A 21700-nucleotide genomic window follows, 5' to 3' on the forward strand; every position below is an offset into this window, starting at 1 on the left:
TTTCCTTCCCTCTCTTTCTGACCCTTACTGTTTCCCTTCTCATCTCCCCTTCTCCATTTCCCTTCCCTCTTGCTCAAATCCTGAATATAAACAGGGCTTCATTGCTTTTCTTCCTCATCAACAATGATTTTTAAGACACATTCAGTATGTCAGGCAAAAGCTGATTATTTTAAATTTTTATTAACATCTTCAAAACACAAAGAGAAATAGAATGCTCCCATCTGCCATCTTCTCTCATCTGCCATCTCTCTCCACATACGTCCAATTATCAGGCTAGGGCTGGGCTAGGGCCAGGATCCAGGGACTCAGTTCAGACCCACCCCTCTCCCCCACCATGAGTGGCAGGGACCCAACACTGCTTCCTCCCAAGGATTGCATTAGCAGGTAGTTGGAGTCAGGAGCTGCAGCTGGGCTGCAAACCCTCTTACTCCGTTAGGGGATGCAGACATTCAATTATCAGGCTAAATGCTGACTCCAGATGCTGACTTTGAACTGCACAACAGAAAGCATTCTCTGAGTCAGACATCCCTACATCATTGCTAATTTTTGTTGCTTCTTTTCCAGTGTGATTTTGCTTAACTTTTCACCCTAAGTCACATTTTCAATATTATAACATTTTTGCATTTCTCCCAGGAACAAAGCCAAGCAACTGTAATAATGAAATCTAATGACTCATCAGGGTTATATGTATTAAAACTTCAAATTTTGAATTTATTATGAAGAAAAGTAATGTACAACAGAGCAAGCATAAAAGCAAACATAAAGTCAAGGATGTATCTATGAAAAATAATTCATTTCCATCTCCCAAATTGTTGTTTCACTCAAGTAGAATTTTCTGTGTCAATCTGGTGTATTTGCCTTTTTATTTAGAAGAAGAAAAGTTTCTTTTTGTTTCTAGAAGGGCACAGGCATGTAATTGTCCTATGAAATTGTCTCAAACAGTAGCCTCTGAAACTTGGTCTTTGCCATCTCCAGGGAGTCACAGGCTGGCTGCTGCTTAACCACACACACCACCAGCTGTGCTTTCCCATCTTCAGCACAAACACTGCTTTTGAAAAAGAGTGCTTACCAGGATGATGAGTTCATAATTCAGCAACATAAACCCAGATCTTCTGAAAATGAGAACAACAACATGTGAACTAAAATTCACAAACATTTTGTGCATTATACCCATCTAAAAAGCTCCAAGGAGCAATCTGTCTTTGTAAGCAGGAAAACTGGTTCAGAATGTGTCTTTGAAATTCATCTGGATATGATATCCTTCAGCCTTTGCTGTGTTTGGTTAAAAACATGCTTCATAAATTTTCTTTGAGAATCTTTTCATGGGTTCTCCCTGCTTTCTTCTTTTTCTTTTATTTGAAAGTCAGATTTATAAAGAAAGGAAGAGAGAGAAGAAGAAACAGAGAGGTTTTCTATCTGCTGGTTCACTCCCCAAATGGCCACAACAGTTAGGGCTGGGCCAGGCTGAAGCCTGGCGTCAGAAGCTTCACTCTCATGTGGGTAGCAAGAATCCAAGCACTTGGGTCATCTGCTGCTTTCCAAGGTACATTAACAAGGAGCTGGATGGAAAGCGGAGCAGCCGAAACTCGAACCAGTGCCCAAATAGGATGCTAGGTACTGCAGGCAGCAGCTTTACCTGATACACCACCACACCTTCCCCCCTTATTTCTACCCAGTGGCCCAGAAACAATAGGGTCAGCTAGGTGCCACACTCTTTATATACACAAGAAGGAATCAAGAGTGGAGGTAGAAGGGTAGCTGACAAGGGTTCAGAGTCTTAGCTTTCCTTTCATCAACTGGAAAAAACGAGTATTGTATGTTTATGTGATCCAGTCATGAATATCTGAAATAGATGCCAAGATCATTGTAACCACAGCAGGTCCTTTGAGAGACCACAAAACAAAAACACATTTCATATTTAACTTTTTAAGATGGATTTCTCATTTGCTGCATTTTTCCTCCCTGTTGTTTTTTTTTTTTCAGCTAAGCAGCAATTTATAGCCATAGCTGATTATTATGGAACACTGCATATATTAGAAATTCCTTGGACATTAAGTCACCCTTCTGCCAATGAGGTTGGTAACTTTGAGGATATCTTTGGTCGGCTCTTGGTGAGTCTTGTCTAAATATGTTATCAATGACATCCTTTTTCTAGAAGAGTACAAAAGACATATATGGTCAAAGACAAGAGGATCTATTTCCATTGCATGAATTACAGTTTGAAGTGAGAAAGAATTTTTCTGACAGAAGAACTGATTTGAGGATTCATAATCATGATGCTATTTTCAGGTTGCAGGGACCTTTATCCCAGTGGTGCCCTTCCCTGGGGGGCTAGTGGCCTTTTTATGCAGGTCTTCCTCCCCTACTTCCACCTAATCTTTTCCCAACTCAGTAAATTGAGGGCGGCACATCTGAACTGACACTATATAATACTAATCTCTTATACCCACCACCCAAATGCTTCAAGCATTGTTAACAATGAGGTTATAAAATGATCAGTAAACATAAATATATACGTAGAGCCAACATTCAACCTAGAGATTGTGACCTGAATCCCAATGATGTCAGCCTGCTTACTGTCAAAACAATGAGCCTTCCTCCTCTGCTGGCCTTCCCAAAGGCCTCTGCTGCTTTGCCTGCTTCCATTCCTATGCCTCCACACTAAGCCCCCAGGGACCAGGACCTCAGCTCTGCCTCTGGTCCCTTTAGAATCTACATTGATAACTCATCTGGGTTTTCCAATTTTGGTTGATGATAATAAAGCTTCCCTTTACTTTGGAAGTGAGAAAGCAGAAGAAAATAAAAAACATATCTCCCCAATTCTGGATTTTTTTCAACCCTCTTTTGTTTTCCAAAGATTTGTTTATTTCCTTGAAAGGCAACGTGACAGAGAGGGCAAGACAGAGAAAGAGAAGTCTTCCTTTCACCAGTTGAGTCTCCAAATGCTCCCAACAGAGGTAGATCAAACTGAAGCCAAGAAAGACTCCATCCACATCTTCCCACTGGGTGCCAGGAAACCAGGCATTCAGGACATCATCTGCTGGCCACCAGGCACATTAGCGGGAAGTGTGGAGTAGCTGGGGGTCAAACCAGGCACTACCAACATGGGAAGTGGGTGTCCCAAGTGCCAGTCCAAACCATTGGTCACTACACCTATCTCAGAAACCATCTTTTGTAATGCTGCTGCTAGTAATTTCCAAGTTGCAGGGACCTAATTTTTAGGAAAGCACTCACCAAATTTGAGCTAGCTTCTCTTAGAGTAATGAACCCATGAGGACGGTTCACAAATAGCTTATTCAGAGAATTAGAAACAGCTCAGAAGAAGTAACCCACCTAAGGATTTTGCAGAGGATGAACAAATGAGTGGTCAGGCTGACTAGCCAGGGAATCCACCTGACGACAAGCAGTAGGAACCCTACTAGCCTGGTCAAGAATAAGCGGACTCCCTATCCTCTCACTCGCTTTTGTTTGCCACAGGCATCAAGTGTCAACCACTACTTTGAAAGAGAAGTCAGGCACCTAGAATACGTAGAACAGCGCCGAAGTATTCGTGAGCAAGAAAAGAAGGAAATGGAGCTAGAAAAGGAAAAGAAGAAAGTTGTAAGTTACATTTCAGAAATCGAAGTTGCTTTCTTCGATGTGTTTGGTTGGTGGATTCCATAGCTGCTCTAGGAAATGCAGTGCCTTTTCACATTCCTCTCTGGTTCTGCTGTGAGTCAAGAGGACACTTGTCTGATTTCCAGGCCCACCATGAGTGAGGACTACACTCAATAAAATCCTCTACAATTTAAGTTGCTAACATGATCTATCATTTCACAGTATATATGAATAGATACAAAATGTGAATGCTTCCACTTCATGGAAGTTTAATATCTGCTGAATTAAAATAAGCAGTGCAAAAAGTCAGAATATAGGAATCAAGACATGGGTGTCCAAATCCCAGTGCTGCCACTTACTGCGACCCAGGACGAGGAGCTCATCTTCGCTGAGTCTCAGTTCTCTTGTCTTTCAAATAGGAATGTTGGTAATGATCTGTGAGGATCATTGTCAGGCCTCCTGGGAAGGCAGCTGACCAGCAACAGGCTTACCCTGAATGACAGCTTTTCTGGCCACAATAATGAATGGATAGATAAATCTAAGAATAAGAGAGAGAGGTGAATCTTACTATAATATATTATAGGTATGAAACTTGAAATAGAAATATTGGCACAGGAGACATCCACTGTAACTATCAAAACCGAACCTAAAACTCCACTGACCTCTCGCTCTGGCTCTCTGTCTCATGTAGGTTCTATGACTCTTTCATTTGCCTGATGAAATTGGGAGCATTCAAACATTCTGTGAAGTCAGCCCTTCTCTCCTGTGACTCGAGGTCCATCCAGCCTACATTTATGCTTTTCTGTTCTCCCTTTTTATTGCCAGCAATTCATCATTGATCCCATCTGTAGTTTCCTTTTAGTTAAATATATAGCCTCCCCCAATTTTAGGTCTCCATTAATAAGTAGCAGCATATGGAAATATTTTCTTTTTTTGCTTTTATTCTTTTTAAATTTTTTTAAATTTTATTATTATTTTTTTGGAAGTCAAATATACAGAGAGGAGAGACAGAGGGGAAGATCTTCCACCTACTGATTCACTCCCCAAGCAACCACAATGGCCAGTGCTGAGCCAATCCAAAGCCAGGAGCCAGGAGCCTCTTCCAGGTCTCCCATGTGGGTGCAGGGTCCCAAGACTTTGGGCCGTCCTTGATTGCTTTCTCATGCTGCAAGCAGGGAACTGGATGGGAAAGCCAGGCATCCAGGATTAGAACCAGTGCCCATATGGGATCCCGCCACATGCAAGACAAGGACTTTAGCCACTAGGCTACTGTGCCAGGCACCATTTTTTAAATTTTTATTTTTAATTTTGAATTTTATGACACAATTCCGTAGAGTCTGGGATTCATCCCCTCACCGAATTCCCACCCACCAAATGATTTTCCCCATATTGTTACATTAGTGTAGTCCTTCATAAGGAGTTATATTTCCATCAATCTTATTTAAGTGTTCCCCGACATTTGTGGTACAATGTCAGACAGTCCATTTTCATGCCTGCATTAGCAAGTCAATTAACATAATCACTTTGGATAGGTACTAATTAGTGCAATAAGAAGGCCTCATTTGAAATACATTATTTATTGATAACAATGTATAAAAAGTACAAATTAATTAGCTTTTTGCTGTGTTACACCACTGTAAACAATTTGGTCTTAGCTTTGTTCTTTTCATGCTTACAAGTGTTGATTGGGGTTCTATTATGGAAGATAATCTACCACCCTTCCCTAACTCAGCAATTATCCATCATTATTAAGCATCCTTAAATACCATAGCAACAGCTCCTAATTATGTACCTCAGTGGGAACAAGTAGAATTGTGGATAATTCAAAAATAATTTGCATGCAGAATCATTTTAAAGCCACTTGAGAGGCAGACATTGTGACAGAACAGGTGAAGTCACCATTGGGAACGCCCAGGTGGAAATGCCAGTTCATGTCCTGGCCACATGGTTCTGCATCCAGCTGCTTGCCAGTGCACGTGGGAAGGCAACAGAAAATGACTCTGTTTCTCTGTCTCCTGCTGTGTGTGTGTGTGTGAAAGAGAGAGAGAGAGAGAGAGGGAGAGAGAGATTGTTTTTCAAATAAAAAATAAAATTTTTTAAAACACTTGAAGAGGATAATCATATCAAAATTATATCATTATTTCTGGTTTCCAAAACTTCCAGGTCTTGTAATGTCATTTCCATTTGTTTGTAGTATCTCTTTTAAGTGGAGCTACCACATCTCAAACTTTCTCTGGATCTGGATCATGAATGAGTGAAATAAATGTAAAAAAGGGCTCCTCTGTTACATTTACAACATAGAGGGGAAAAAGCTCACTAAGGAAATCCAACTGACGTTAGTCAGAAAACCTTCTTACCCACAACTGCTGATAGAGTAGGAAACAGGAACAATAGCTGATTTCAGAAGACTGCATGGGGATTAAATGGGACAGTATGTTTACCCCCTGAATGTGACTACAGGGGGAAGGGGACAATCACACATCTATGCGGCCAGATGATTTTCACGAATGCCTACCCGGTACACATCAGTGCATTCTGATTAATCTTGCCTGGGGAAGCATCAAATCTGTGTACAGCTCACTTCTTAAAGAATAACAGCAGTGACTACTCCACAGAACAAGAGATGGGAATTTCTCTAGCTGAAATTTTACCTGGACACTCAGCACTGGGAACAAATAGCTGTCATGGGACCCACGAGCTATGCTATCTCAGTAAGACTGAGAAGAAACAGACTTCAAAAGAATTCTACAACCTGGCGTCAATTGCCTCCTGCTCCAGATGGCATAGGGAGGCAAGAGCTTTGGATAAGAAGCCAAGGCAAGGGATTTGGGTGGTAGGAGGAGGTGTTTGAAAGCTGTGTCTGCTCCATGTCTCCCCAGATCGCGGATGGCCTGCCTGCCCTGCCTGTACCCCCGAAGAGAGCAGCAACCAACCCGTGTCAGCTGTTCAAACGCAACCCCTATTCATCCCCTGGTGTTGCCAGCCATCAGCATTTGATACCCATGTCTTGCTTCTTTCCTCCTAGAAAGCATACCAGAAATCCAAAGAACAAATGGAGGCTGAATTAAAATCAGACTATGAGAGTTACCTGGAACTGGAAAAGAACACCCTCATCAGTCTTGGCCTAATCAAAGTCACGGAAAAGGTGTCATATATGGACTTGATGTAGAAAAACTTTCCGAAGAGGCATTTTGGGGACTTTGTGGGTCTTGTTTTTTTATGATTTTTTTTTAATGTAAGGTGAACTCGCAAACTAAACATTTTAAATTACATGTGGGCTTTTATGTAACTGCTGTTAAAATTCTGTATTGTAAGATCTGTTTCAGTTTTTTAACTGAATGTGAATGACTTCAATTCCAAAATTCCCATTTTCCTATGGGAATAAGAGTTCTGCACTTGTGCTCCACCCCAAGTGCTTGTCATCCACGCACAGGCCCCAACGCCAGACAAAAGTAGAAAACAAACTTGGGCCTAACAATCAGTATGCATTCAATCACCTCTGAAAAAAAAATACTTTGTCTGGACCATTGCTCCAATTGTAAAGCCAGGTGCTGAACAAAGTGCTAATTGAATCCAAATACATATCCATATATATATGCATATTTATATTAAAGGATGTTTATATCAAAGGATAATTTGCAGGGAATATAAAGTTAATTTAGCAGTAGAAAACAAATTAACGCTTGATTGAAAGAGAAAAATTATGGCGTGTGCTCAATAGATGCAGAAAAAGGTTGTATCAATTAAGCATCCACTCTTTACACTCCAACAAGAAAGGTTTGGCAACTACAGGAGGAACTTCCTTCATCTGATAGAGGTTGTCCAAAGCACTCCTCCAACCAACACCACACCTATCGGTGAAAACTTGGAAGCCTTCCCAGGAGCAGTGAGACAAACCCGAGCCCACCATAGGTCTTTCAGTCAGCAATGGCAGTCAGCAATGTGCCAGTGAGGCACAGTGAGGAAACACAAAGCCTGTGAATCTGAGCTGCCCTAGAATTTGGAGCCCAGCTATGAAAGCTCCCAAACAGGCTAAGGAGCTGGATGATATTTTACAGGGAGTTAGCAGAGGCTAAACAGGAAGGTGACACAATCAGCTATTTATGTAAGAAGATAAGGAATAAACTATTAGTACTTGTGGTAGCAATAAGGTGTGTCAGTTAGGTTGTGGGAGGAAAGAGAGCCTGATGTCTGACGGAAACTAGTGCTTGATCTGAGTGCCCTGGGTTGTGACCCAGCTCTGTAAATGAGAGTCCCCTCCCATCAGATCAGCTTGAGTGTACTTTCCCCACAGCATAATAATTAGACCTACCCTTCTTCATATACAATGCATATAAAGAACCAGGCACACAGCTCGCACTTAATAAACATTGTTTCCTTTTCTTGTGCATATTCCCACCAGAGAATGTATTCAGTAACCTCTTTGTCCTTGTAGTAATCTCTGATTTTAATATTTTTATTGCTATCAATAATAATGGGACTGTGTCCCCCCATCACATGTAATGTAAGCAGTGACTGCACGCCTGGTTTAATATTAGCCTTTGATCGTTTTAATAGGAGACCACTAATGTCCAACACAGCATTACAACCAGCAATAGTAGCTTTCTTTTTACCAGAACTTAAACTGCTACTTGGAAGATTCATTGTTTTCATATCATTTCTTTAGATTAAATGTAATTATCACTCTGCCCCTTTACAAATTGCTTTCTACTCACCAAGAAAGGTGTAATTAAGCAGTGTACTTTTAGGTTTCCAGCTAAACACATCCTGTGTACACTTTAGATGAAAGCTATGAACTATAGGAGACAGTGGGCCCAGTGCAGCTCACGGCTCCACCAATCTACCACTGTCAATAATTAACATCTCCCTGGGCCCTCACAGCCCAGAGCGCTGCCCGGGTAGGTGGCATTCCACCCGTTGCTAGGTTGCCAATGCCAGGGAAGATATTGTATAACCAAGCAAGGTCCCTGCAACGGAAATTAAATATTCTAAAGAAGAGCTGATTAAACCCTGTGTAATGAAGTCGCTCCCTCTACGGCTGATGAGCTGACAGCCAGACACAGGCTCATATACAGCAACTGTATACCCTGGAGAAGAACCCTGCAACCAACCTTGGAGGTTAAATCAGGGCATGATGAGTTTTAAAAACAAAAATGTACTTCATTTCAAGTGCTTTCTTATGAATAAAACAAAACAGAGCAAAAAAAATCACTGAACATGTTTGGTATGGCAAATAATACAGGATCCACATCCTAGATCAATGCCACACCAGGTCCATGCCCAGACACAGCTCTCATGTGGTTCAGTGAGAGTCGAAACCTAGTCCAGCCCATTCTATACCCACCCTGGCTCTCACAAGTACCAGTGGGTGTTGAAGTCTAAACTAGTCTGGTGCTCCCCAGACCCAGTCCACACCCATGCCAGGGGACACTGCAGCCATGTCCAGCCCAGCCCCCATTCAGGTTCTCACACTCACCAATGGGAATCCCAACTCAGCTGGCGAATCCCCTTAGCTCCCCAACCAGGCCTGCTCCTAGCCACAAATCTTGCACGTGCCAAAGGGGATTGCTGTTCCACATGGGTGAGCCCACATACTCCCCACATATTCTGCCCCCAGACCTGATTCACTCACGTGCTGGTTAGTGTCATGAACCAGCCTCACATTACCCGTTCCCTTTTCTGACTCTCACTGGTGGGTTCCGTAATGTAGCCCTGCAAGTACAGTGGCCTTGTCCATTGAGGACCCAGATCGCACTGTTCCAAGTCCCTGGAACTAAAATTTTAAGAATAATAATTCACAAGGTGGCTGCCTCGAGCAGCCCCAGCCACCAGGCCTGACTGGGGACCTCTCCCCACTTGGCAGGCAGCTGCCTCCAGTGGCCCTGGCGCCAGTGGTGCTGGGTAAAGCCCTCAGGCCACCCATCAGCATGCTCTGGCTTAGGGGTGTGGATTTTCATGGATTCTGGGGGATCACACAGGTGAAGGTGAGCAGTTACCTGAGAGTTCATGTCCAGGTGAGGAATTACTACTGATATAAAGCCACTGTGCATGTAGGTAAGCAAAGGGCTGAGAAAATGGTTTGGAGGGGAGAATGGGTGTGCCTTTAAGAGTCAGACCGAAGTATCAGCACACATGGGAGACCTGAGCTGGGGTAGTTAGCATCGACCATCACTGAGCACCACTCATTGGCATACACTAAAGCTAAAGTTGGGGGCCTACCTGGTAGGGGTAGATCACAGAACCCACTAGTGAGAGTCAGAACAGTGGACGGGTGATATTAGGATGGGCTGTGACGTAACCAGCACATGAGAGAATCAGATCTGGTACCAAAATCTCTGGGAGGTATGTGGGCTCACCCCTGTGGAACTGCAATCTCGGTTGGCACACACAAGAACTGTGGATGGGAATAGGCCTGGCTGAGGAGCTACACTTGATTTTAGCCAAAAGTCCAAGAAGCAATTCTGGCTGGGGAGCTAAGGGGACCGCTTGGCTGGGTTGGGGTTCCCACTGCAAGAGCCTGAATGGGGGCTGGGCTGGACATGGCTGCAGTGTCCCCTGGCACAAGTGTGGACTGGGTCTGGGGAGCACCAGACTGAGTTAGACTTCAACACCCACTGGTACTTGTGACAGCCAGGGTGGGTGTAGAATGGGCTGGGCTAGATCTTGATTCCTGCTAAACCAGGTGAAAACTTTGAGCGTCAACCTGCTGTGGCTGGGCTGCAACACCCAATAATAAGAAACAGAATGTGTGTGGATCAGTTGAGCAAGACCACTGTTCCTGCCAGGACAAGAGGTGGACAAAATTAACCTGGGCCAAGGACCCACTGGCGTGTGTGAGATCACACAACAGTGGAGCTTGGGAAGCTCCTTTGTCGGGCCGCAGTCCCTACAGGTGAGTGCAAGAATCAACACAAGGAGTAGCCCAGTGAAAAGGTGAAGCAGTGGACACATACCCTGATGCACATGGAGAATATGGCAGCCTGTTGGGTACCATAGCAGAAAAAAGAGAACAAACTGAACAACTACCCCAGCCAAACTATGACGGCAAAAGTCTGGGTGAATGGAGATTTAAGGTCAACTGTGTCAGCCGATGGGCACTAGGAGGGCTTCCTCATCCTTGAATTGGTGAAATCGACAGTATTTCAGAACTGTCTAAACCACTTGGGCAGAACCTCGGAGCATGCATGATATCAGGACTCTGGGTTGATACTGAGTGGCAGTTCCCCACCCCTGGATACTGGGGCATATGGGAGGCTAGGTATGGCTTCCCCCTTTATCTCTCTCCTTCCCCCAGAAACAGGAAGAAGAAACAAATTTGAAAACAATGGTCACATCCACGTTTTCCTAACCCTCGATTCTTCCCAACCTGATCAAACTTGTAATCATCATCAAAAATAAAAAGTTGAAAAAAATTCACAATTATTCAAAAAATAATGCTAAGTCAAGTCTAAGAGAAAATATCTATTTAAGCCTTGTAAATAAGGTAAATTAACCACTGAAATTGATATAAATATTTTAATCTTAATGAAGTTTCTAGATTGTATGGATCTGAGTGTAACAAAAAAAAAGTTTACTCCCGATTATTTTTAAGAATATTTATTTGTTTATTTGAAAGGCAGAGAGACAGACAGACAGACAGACAAATGCAGAGAGAGAGCGCTATCTTCCATACATGCCCCATAGCTGAAAACAGCCAGTTCTGGGTCAGGCCAAATTCATCCTGGTCCACGTGGTCTCCCATGTGGTTGGCAGGGACTTAAGTACTTGGACCACTTCTGCTCTGTTCCCAGGCATTTAGCAGGAGGCTGAAGTGGAAGCAGAGCAACTAGAACTTGAACTGGAATCTCCAATATGGAATGCCAGTGACACAAGTGGCAGCTTGACTCCCTGCACCACAACACTGGCTCCACATTTCATCAGTTTTGAGGCTGGAAATTAACAGTTGTGAAAACAGTGGACAAATAAGAATTTTTGTTTGTTTGTTTGAAAGGCAGAGTTACAGAGAGAAAACTTGTTCCCTCCTCAAATGGCCACAACCAGGACCCAGGGGCTTCTTCCAGGTCTCTCACATGGGGGCAGAGGCCCAAGCACTCTGGCATCTTCTGTTGCTTTCCCAGGAGCATCAGCATGGAGCTACAAGAGGGGCAGTCAGGACTCGAACAAGCACCCATTTCGGATGACAGCTTTTTCAGATGGCTTTATCTACTATGCCACAGTGCTGAACCCTATAAAAAACTTATGAGTTGATTATTTATATAACCAAATTCAAGGTCCATGGAAATGTCAGTAGGATTCAGCCAGTCTCCAGGACTGAGCTATAATTACCAATAGTCAGCAATCTAGGGACAGGCAAGAAGTGTTCAAGCTCAGCCAAACTCTTCTTTATGATGCTAGGAAAGTAGCTTTTATACTCCTTTATTTATTCATTTAATAAGTGAGAATAATAATCCCCACTGGACAGTAGCCTGTAGCTACTGTAGCCTAAAGTCCTCATCTTGCACGTGCCGGGATCATATCCTGGATTTGGATTGGCACAGCTCCGGTCATTCCAGCCACCTGGGGAGTGAATCAACAAACACAAGATCTTCCTCTCTGTATATCTTGACTTTGCAATAAAAATAAGTAATTCTTTTTAAAAAATCCATAAGCCTCCTGGGAGCAGAGATTCAAACTCAGGTACTCCAGAATGGAATACAGGTGTCTTAATTGCTGACCAAATGCCCATCTCCTCCCTTCATCTCCTCTGATACAAGCTTGCTTTTTTAAGATTTATTTATTTTTATTGGAAAGGCAGATGCACCGAGAGAAGGAGAGACAGAAAGATCTTCCATCCTGTGATTCACACCCCAAGTGACCGTAACAGCCAGAGTTGAGCCAATAGGAAGCCAGGAGCTTCTTCCAAGTCTCCCACATGGGTGCAGGGTCCCAAGGCGTTGGGCTGTCCTAGACTGCTTTCCCAGCCACAAGCAAGGAGCTGGATGGGATACATCCTGACATACGCAAGGCGAGGACTTCAACCACTAGGCTGCCATGCCAGGCCCACAGTTTGCTTTTCAAGCCCATCTTTTACCCCCTTGCCCTCCTTTGGTTCCAGTCTTTGTAGTCCCCATTGGGTCTCCATACAAAGCTGTCCTCTCTCACCTTGGTTCCCTTGAGAACACTATTCATCCTCATGGATATGAAACTCATAAGAATGCCGAAATGAGTAGATACAACAACCCTATCTTTACACCTTTGAAAAGTGACTCATAACCCATAAATGATCCTCCTATAGGTAATGAACACTGCTCAATACAAAGGGGAGTAATAAAGCAATGTGAATAGCTAAAATGTCACAAAGTCAAACAACTATCCAAATCACAGACTGGACTTCGGAGTCAAAATTCTGCAGCACTCTGTCACTCACAAGCATTAGTGACTCAACCACAAGTTTCTGCTGAAGCAGAAGGAATTCGCCAAAGTGGCAGGCACTACTCCTCATCCCACAATCTTTTGTCACAGTACCCACCAAGAAATAGACTCTACCAGTATTTTCCACAAGAAAATGGATAGACTGTTGTGGTTGCCTTGAAGGAGAATATTGCAGTGCAAATGACAGCCTTCTTTCCCAGGCCAGGGCCCAAAGGAGGATATGACTTCACCGGGCTCTCGCTCACTAGGCTTGCCCTGGAAGCCCAGCACACTGCAGGCGCATGTAGAGCTTCCACGTCACAGATGCAGCAGCTGAGGTTGCATCCAGCAGCCAGCAGCAACCACCATATACATGAGTGTCATGGTCTCCAGAGGATCCCCACCTGAGTCTTCGAGTCGCCCCAATGAAGCCAAGAGCAGAGACAAGCTACCCCCACCTAGACATGTGTGAATTCAGCTTCACTCTTCCTTTATGTTAGAATGACTACAGAAACAGAACTTTCTTATTTTTCATTATTTTTTTTCTACTGGAATATTAGGTACTTGCAAATAGGAAGGCACACAAAATGACTTCCATTTACAAGTGCTACAGAGAAAACACGTGGGGTCAAGCCAAAACACACAGGCTTCTCAGTGCTGAGAGCTGTCAAACACCAATGCATGAAATCAAAAATAAAGGGAATAAGTAAGTCATGGATTTTAAATTAATTTTATGCCAGTGTTAATGGATTGAGAAGACACAGCTCTGAATGAAGATAACAAGCCTACCACCCCGCCACCATCAGAGATTTAATGCCATTCCTATCAGCCACTGGCAACTGCCACTTTCCTTTCTGTGTTTATAAAGTTGATTACCCTAAGTACCTCAAGAGTGAAATCACATGATAGTTGTTCTTTGTAACTGGATTATTTCACTTAGAATCATGTCTTCAAGGTTAATCCACATTTATACAATATGCATTGGAATTTCTTTCCTTCTTAAAATGATTGTTTGTTTACCAGAGAGGCAAAGAGACACAGAGGGAGCACTCCCGTCTGCTGGTTCATTCCTCAAATGCCGCAGAGCAGCCAGGGGCTGCAATGGCAACCAAGATCTTCCTTGTGTGGGGCAGGGAGCCAACTATTTGGCCAGGTAACTGATCAAGAGTGGAGCCGGGACACAAATTCAGCTATACTGATAGGAGATCTAAATGTCCCGAACAACATTTTAACCACAAGCCCAAGCACCTGCCCCTTCATCCTTTTCCAAACTGATTAATACTCCATAGCATTTGTTTGTTTGTTTTTTTAGAGGTCTGATGGTTTTCACTTTTGTCTTTGTAATTTACCATATTGCCTGAACTTTTTAAAAGATTTAGTTATTTTTATTTTTATTGGTAAGTCAGATTTACAGAGAGAAGGAGAGACTTAGAGAAAGATCCTCTATCTGCCAGTTCACTCCCCAAGTGGTCTCAAAGGCCAGAGCTGAGCTGATCTAAAGCCAGGAGCTTCTTCCAGATCTCCCACGTGGGTGCAGGGTCCCAAGGCTTTGGGCCATCCTCTACTGCTTTCCCAGACACAGGCAGGGAGCTGGATGGGAAGCATGGCTGCCAGGATTAGAGCCAGAAGTGGAGCAGCCAGGACACAAGCAAGGCAAGGACTTTAGCCACTAGGCTACCACAACAGGCCCTTCGTGAAATTTTAAAACAATTTTTGTAAAAAAACAAAGTCATATTTTTAAACATAAATAAATAATAATAAGTCCATGAGAGCTACATAAAGATCATCAGGCAAGTTAAAGGTAAAGGGCTGGTGCCATGGTATAGTAGGCTAAGCCTCTGTCTGTGGCATCAATATTTACAGGTGCACTGGTTCATGTCCTGGCTCTCTCCTTACAATCCAGCTCCCTGATTATGGCCCAGAAAAGCAGCAGAAGTTGGCAGAAATCCTTGGGCCTCTGAACCCACACAGGAGAGCCAGAGGAAACTCTTGGCTCCTGGCTTCAAATCAGCTCAACTCTGGCCATTGTAGCCATTTAGAAAGTAAACCAGTGGATGTAGGATCTCTTTATGTGTCTTGTTCCATCTATAACTCTCCTTTTCAAGTAAAAACAAACACATTTTAAAAGAAACTTGTAGGTTATATTAGAGAAATATTTCCAGGATCTTTGAATGTTTCCCTTATTACATCGACTATCATGCTCTAGGATCTATTGCTTAGAAAGGAATGTGAATGTATATGCCTTTCTTTTTTGGTTGTTTGTTTTATTTATTTTTTTAATTCTTTTATTTTGATAATCCTTACATAGTTGATTAGGGCACAAAGGGCCTAGGGCCACAGGAAAGTGGGTAAAACCATTGTTCCTACATAATATCATTTTTCCCCTGTATCTGGGGTCAGAGGAGAAACAAAGGGAAAAGCCCCACCCAGCCTCCCACTCATCCCAGGTCCCCGATGTGGGCCATGCTCCGAGGGTCCTGCTCAAGCAGTTTTGATAGTTCAACAGTTCCAAATTGCTGCCAATCTTGCCGTTCCAAGCATGATGAAATCTCTTCAGAATCCACTGGCTGACATAGTCCGTTCATGGTTGGGGTGCTGAGATCAGCAGTTCAGTTGGAGGGATCCCCAGAGAAACTTCATCTGGGGTGATCCCAGACCTGATTCTTGTGTGTGCTTGCTAGTACAGGATTCAACACAGTCCATTTGCCCCAATCAGCTTATGTATATGCTGGTGGATGCCATTGCTGGGTCTGTTCTGTTTACAGCCCTGTCTTCCACGTAAACCAATGGTGTTGCAGTCAAGCCTGATTCTGTCCACTTCACACTCAGCCCTCATGCAAGCCAGTGGGAGCCTCAGCCTAGTTGGGGCGACTCCCCATAACCCCCACCAGGCCTGCCCTCTACCCTGCTTCCCATGCTTGCAGACTGTACCGCAGACTGGCCCAGTCTGTGCCACATCCCATTTAGTTCTTACACATGTCAATGGGCATTGAAGCCTAGTTCAACCCAACCAGCCCTACTTACCAGCACACATGCATGATGGCGGGTGCTTTTCTGTCTAGCCACCCCTGCCCCTGTCCTGGTTTTTATTCTAATGCTGGAAATATTTAAGTTACTTTGTTTATGACATCAACTACCCCTAGAGAACCCACATTTCGAGTAAAGAGTCTTGCTTTTAGCTGCCTGTGAGAATGGCCTGTAGCAACTGTTAAAGGTCAGGTGCACAAGTCAGGAAGGATTCAGACTAGCAGTCAGAACAGGGACACAGAGGACAAGCCATCACAGGATGATCTGCCAGCCTAGCTGCTCTGGGCAGCGCGTTCTGAACCTAAACCTGCTAAGTTAGGAAGCGATATGGAGAACTGGTGGTGGAAGAATGAAACAACTGCTTAACCCTCACACCACCAACATCAAGGCCAACTCTGTTGGGAGGGTTGGCTTCTACACTGTGTAGTGTTTAGTAGCATCACTGGTTGGTGATACTCCCTCAGGATAAAGAAATGTCTTTAGATAGGGCCAAATGCTCAGGCCTAAGGGAAATCCACACCCTTTTCCCCCCGAAACCACTGCACTAGAAGGAAAGGGGGAGTTCCCTGGAAGAGAGCTACCCAGTCACAGCTCGCAGCTCCCGATGGCTGCTGGGATTCCCAAGCCCAGAGCTGAGTCACTATACCTCTGCTTTATCTCCACCACTGCCAAGTTTCCCTCGGCCTCCCCCTTACAATGACACCTTAAGGGTCCATCTGCATAACCCCAAAAAATCCCTCCCCATCCCCAAATCCTTAAATATGTCTGTCCATTCCTTTTGGCAATAGGAAGCAATGTTCAGGGGCTCCAGAGGTTTTGTAACGAGATGCCAAAGCTGGAGGGAAGTCTCCACAAAGATTTTACCTCTTAGTTTAAGTCTTTGGTTATTGTGGGAGTCAAAAAAAAATAGAGCATAAAGGAAAACATAAGAGCTCTGTATACAAAGAAATAAAAAGTGTGAAACTTTAGAAGAAAGAGAATATGGCAGTCTGGGGACTGAAGAGCAAACTTGCCTATAGATACTTTACTAGGAAAGCGCAAGCAGTTTTCACAATGGTAACTTACAACACGAGCAGAAAGCTACTTCTGCTCATCTCTCACTCGCAAGGATCAGTCTTGTAGACTGAAGAAGCCCACAGGTCTGCAGAAAACTCAAGGAAGCAGGGTACTGTGTGCCAGCCAAGAGGCTGTTAGACACAGTTCTGACATGAATTCAAGAGCTACTGCTAGCCAAACGAAACTGCAATGTGTGGAAGCAATGAACACCACCATGAATAAGAAAAAGAACAAAATCTCCAAAAAAAGATTGAAGCATTGGGGTCGTCTCTGGAGCACAACAGGCTAAACCTCTGCCTGCATCACCAACATCCTATATGGGCAACAGTTTGTATCCAGCTGTTGTACTTCCAATCCAGCTCCCTGCTTATGGCTTAGGAAAGCAGCAGAGGCTATTTCAATTCCTTAGGCCCCTGCACCAGGCATGAGACCTGGAAGACACTGCTGGCTTTGGATCCACTCAGCTCTAAGCATTGTACCCATTTGGAAGTAACCAGGGGATGAAAGACCTCTCTCTGTTTGTCTCTCCTTTTTTTTTCTCTGTAAAACCCTCCCTTTCAAATAAAAAAAAAAAAAGAGGAAGTCTACAAATTATCAAGAGAAAAGTCAAGTTGTACAAGATACACAATGTGGCCCTAGTCATGTAAACAGGTGTATGTGTGTTGGTACTAATACGTAGCTGTTCACAGATATTCATGTCCCTTCCTCCATGTGTGTGAGTGTATGTGTTTGAAAATCTGGATGTGCAGCCATTATTAATACTGCTGAGAAACAGAAAGGGAGGAGTGAAGAAGTGAGCCAAGCGAAGATGTGACTTTTGTTGCCTCTGGCTTTAAGAAAGATGACTACATGGCTAGTCTTCAATCTGTGCACCTTACTCCAGATTATTGTGAAGCAAGGATTACATTTAAAATAGAAATTTTTTACTTGAACATTTTTAAAAGAGATTTACTTATTTATTTGAAAGGCAAAATTACACGTGGGGGCTTAAGGGGAGACTATCTTCCATCTGCTGGCTCATTCAGAAGTGTTACTTGTATTTTTTGTTTATTACTTATTACTATTTCAGATTTATATAAACATTTGTTCTCAATCTATAGTTAATCTATCATCCTCTTAACAATGTCTTTCAAAGGGCAGAATTTTCAAATTTTGATGAAGTTCAGTTTATTAATTCATCTACATTTATTTGAGAGGGAGAGACAGAAACCAAACCCCTCACTGCAGTCATTTCGAAGATGCCAGTGGGCCCCAACCAGCACTGAAGTCAGGAGCTGGGAGCTTAGCTCAGGCCTCCCTCGTGGGTGGCAAGAACCTAATAACTTAGGAAGTCATCTGTGTCCCCTAGGACCTGTACTAACAGCAGGAAGAACAGCCAGGTGCTTAGCTGAGCCAGACGCTCTACTAGGGGTTGCCAGTATGCCGATCACTGGACTGCAAGCCCCAGCATCAGTTGGCTTCTTAACTTACCATGTCTGGTGACTTGAGAAGTCATCACATAATCTGACATTCTTCTAGACGTATTTTAATTTAAGGATTTATATGTGGTATATTATCCATTTTGTGCTTTTACACGTGGTAGGAGATACAGATCCAATAGTTGTTTTTTTGGCCATGTGAATCTCCAGTTGCTGAAACACTATTTGCAGCAAAGACTGTCGTTTATTCCCTGGTTGGCCTCTGTTGAACATCTGCTGAGATAATGTGTGACTTCTTCTGAACTCTATTGTCTTCTGATGTGTCTATCTTGATGTAGACATCATAGTCTTGGTCATTGTCTCTTATATAAATCATACTAAAATCAGATAGCAGAGGCCTTCCAACATTGATTTTATTACCTTAGGCCCTTTATATGTATATTTAATTTACATATAAAATTCAAACTTTTGCAAATTCTTCACAAGGTGGTTTGTTAGAAGTCCATCAGCCTCAGGGCCAGCATTGTGACACAGCATGTTTTAAGGGGCCACCTTCTAATCAGAGCACTGGTTCTTGTCCAGCTGATTCACTTTCCATCCTTCTCCATGCAAAAGTTCCTGGGAAAGTAATGATAGGAGGTCCAAGTTCTTCAGTCCCTGTCACCTATGTGAGAGACATGAATGGAGTTCCAGGCTCCTGGTTTGGGCCTGGCCAGCTCTAGCTATTTGTGGTCATTTAGGAAGTAAACCAGTGGAAGGAAGCACTTTCTCTCACTCTCTATTTCTCTCTCTCTCCCTCCTTATCTCAATACTTTGTCCTTCAAGTAAGCTTAAAAATACATCTTTTTTATGCCTTGGACCCCACATAAATGCATTAAGAATTATCTGTTAGCAGCTGTGGATATAGGTAAATGTGAGAAGCTAAAATGATTAATATAAAATCCAGTAGTAGTTCAAAAGTTGAGCATGACATGAAATTTTAGTAGCAGCACTGAGGGAGCTCAGTAACAGAAAGACCAAGAGAAACAATTTTCTCTGATAACTTGGTTAGGCATAATCTGTAAAGGGGGTTCCATAAGCTCCCATCTTAAAATCAAGTACAATTAAACCCCAACACTCTCCTGTTTTAATCAGGTTTGAGTACAACTTCTAAGTAAGATTCACATGTAAAAGAAAGATGTATTTTCCACACAGGTGGAGATGGAACAGGCAGATTCTATTGAGAATGGGAAGAAAAAGCAAGACTTACGGGTCTGCCTGTGAGACTCCAGGCAGACAGAGTGGGCACAGGTCCGGGACCTGAGAAGGGAATGATTTATCCACAGAGGTGAGAGCATGCCCAGTTTGGGGACATCTTGAAATTGAACCTGGTAATTCACAAGAACCACAGCGGGAAGTGGGACTGGCAGGGAATCTTTAGAGACTTCCCTGAGAAGCCACAGCATCCACCAGTGTGTCTGAGACCCTGAGCTGGGAGTATCTTGGACTAGGCTGGGCCACAGCACCTGCTGGCCCATATGAAAACCAGGGGGCAGGCCAGTATAAGTTCTTTGGGGTTGCCTTGACTAGGCTAGAGCACCAGCCAGTGTACTTGAGAGTCAGGCTTAGGGGTCAGCTGTGCCGGGCAAGGCTGCAGCAACTACCAGTTCATATGAGCCAGGGCCAGGGATGGAACTGGCCAGGCAGCTGTACCCACTGGTACATATGGTGGCTGGTGCAGGAGTCAGGCAAGCTTGTTGTACAAGAGAGTAAGGGTTGAGACCTCCCGGTAAGGTTTCTTAGATGGGTCCCCAACTAGACCATGACAGTGCTTAATCCCTGACCTCAAGGAAAATCAGACATGTGGTCCAATCCTGGAGCACATGCTACAGAAGGACTGGGTCATCTCAGGTGCTGATCCTCATGCAAGAATGAGAGCATACCCAGATGAATGTGAAGACAAGACAGCCAGCTCAGCTAAGCCAACAAAAGATTTTGAATACCACATGAAGAGATAGAAAGAAGGGCAATTTGAACTTTCCAGGCCAGGCTCTACAACAAGCACTCAGATCTGTGGCCATACTGAGGAAGGCAAGGACAACCAATAGGCTTTACGAAAAAAAAATTCTCATCTCTGGTGTAACAAACCCAACAACCTTTCAGAACAATCAAAACCACTCGAGTAGGGCCCGACGCAATAGCCTAGTGGCTAAAGTCCTCACCTTGCATGGGCCAGGATTCCATATGGGCACTGGTTCTAATCCCAGCAGCCATGTTTCCCATCCAGCTCCCTGCCTGTGGTTTGGGAAAGCAGTCGAGGATGGCCCAATGCCTTGGGACCCTGTACCCATATGGGAGTCTTGAAAGAGACTCCTGGCTCCTGGCTTTGGATTGGCTCAGTTCTGGCCACTTGGGAAATGAATCATCGGATGGAAGATCTTCCTCTCTGTCTCCTCCTCTCTGTATATCTGAATTTCCAATTTTAAAAAAAACCATGCAAGTAACATCCTTGGAATTCTTCCCCACATCAGGGCCTCAAATAATGACATATTGTTCCCAGGCACTGATGCAGTGTGACAGCAAGGAGTAGCACACTCTCACCCCAACCCCACCTGCACTGTGGATACAAGAGGGAAAACTAAATCATTTATCTCACCCACTTTTCCAGGATCCCCACGATGCTCCATTCTAAATGGAATCAGATGATCTGCAATGCCCTCACTTTTGTAATAAATGAAAAAAGAAACTTTTTTAGTTAAAAAAAAATTTAAGAAATTGACTTGGGTACTGGAAGGCAGCAATTGTCTAGCAATTACCTGGAAAATCATCATATGTTGTTTTTGGCTGCCAAGGTGCAGGTCAGGATTTCCTCTTTTTACTCCATCGTTGAAGGGTCTCAGAGTTCACCAATGACATTAGATGATCAAAGGAGGAAACAATAGCATGTAGTCGTTAGGGAATAGCATCCTGTACTTATCATTTCAATAAAATGGAGGAAATTCTTCACTTCTCAACAGGAAGTCATATGAGAGGATCACTTCCAGCTATTCTCTGTCCCCCTCATTTACTGCTCCCCAAGTCACACAGAATGACTCATCTGAGTGGGATATTAAGAAGGACTTGACCATGCCTGGCTGGATGCCTATGGATTCTCTTACCACAGAGTCAGGCTATTGTAATACATTTTTAAGTAATGCTAACAGGCTCTGTGCCTGCTACAAGAGGGTTGGGTT

The 21700-nt window shown here is 43.6% G+C and overlaps 1 protein-coding gene across 2 annotated transcripts in view; it reads left to right on the forward strand.

Annotated features, from left to right (window-relative positions):
• Positions 1–7154, forward strand: part of DNAI3 (dynein axonemal intermediate chain 3) — a 70122-nt gene extending 62968 nt beyond the window's left edge. For both annotated transcript variants that reach the window (XM_004582084.3, XM_058658748.1), the window contains exons 21-23: positions 1984–2075; positions 3478–3600; positions 6623–7154. In XM_004582084.3, the coding sequence (XP_004582141.2) occupies positions 1984–2075; positions 3478–3600; positions 6623–6766 (359 nt within the window). In that variant the 3' untranslated portion in view covers positions 6767–7154. The remainder of the gene's footprint in view (positions 1–1983; positions 2076–3477; positions 3601–6622) is intronic.
• Positions 7155–21700: the final 14546 nt, after the last annotated feature.

This window comes from Ochotona princeps, chromosome 2 (assembly GCF_030435755.1).
Source record: "Ochotona princeps isolate mOchPri1 chromosome 2, mOchPri1.hap1, whole genome shotgun sequence".
Classification (NCBI taxonomy): Eukaryota; Metazoa; Chordata; class Mammalia; order Lagomorpha; family Ochotonidae; genus Ochotona; species Ochotona princeps.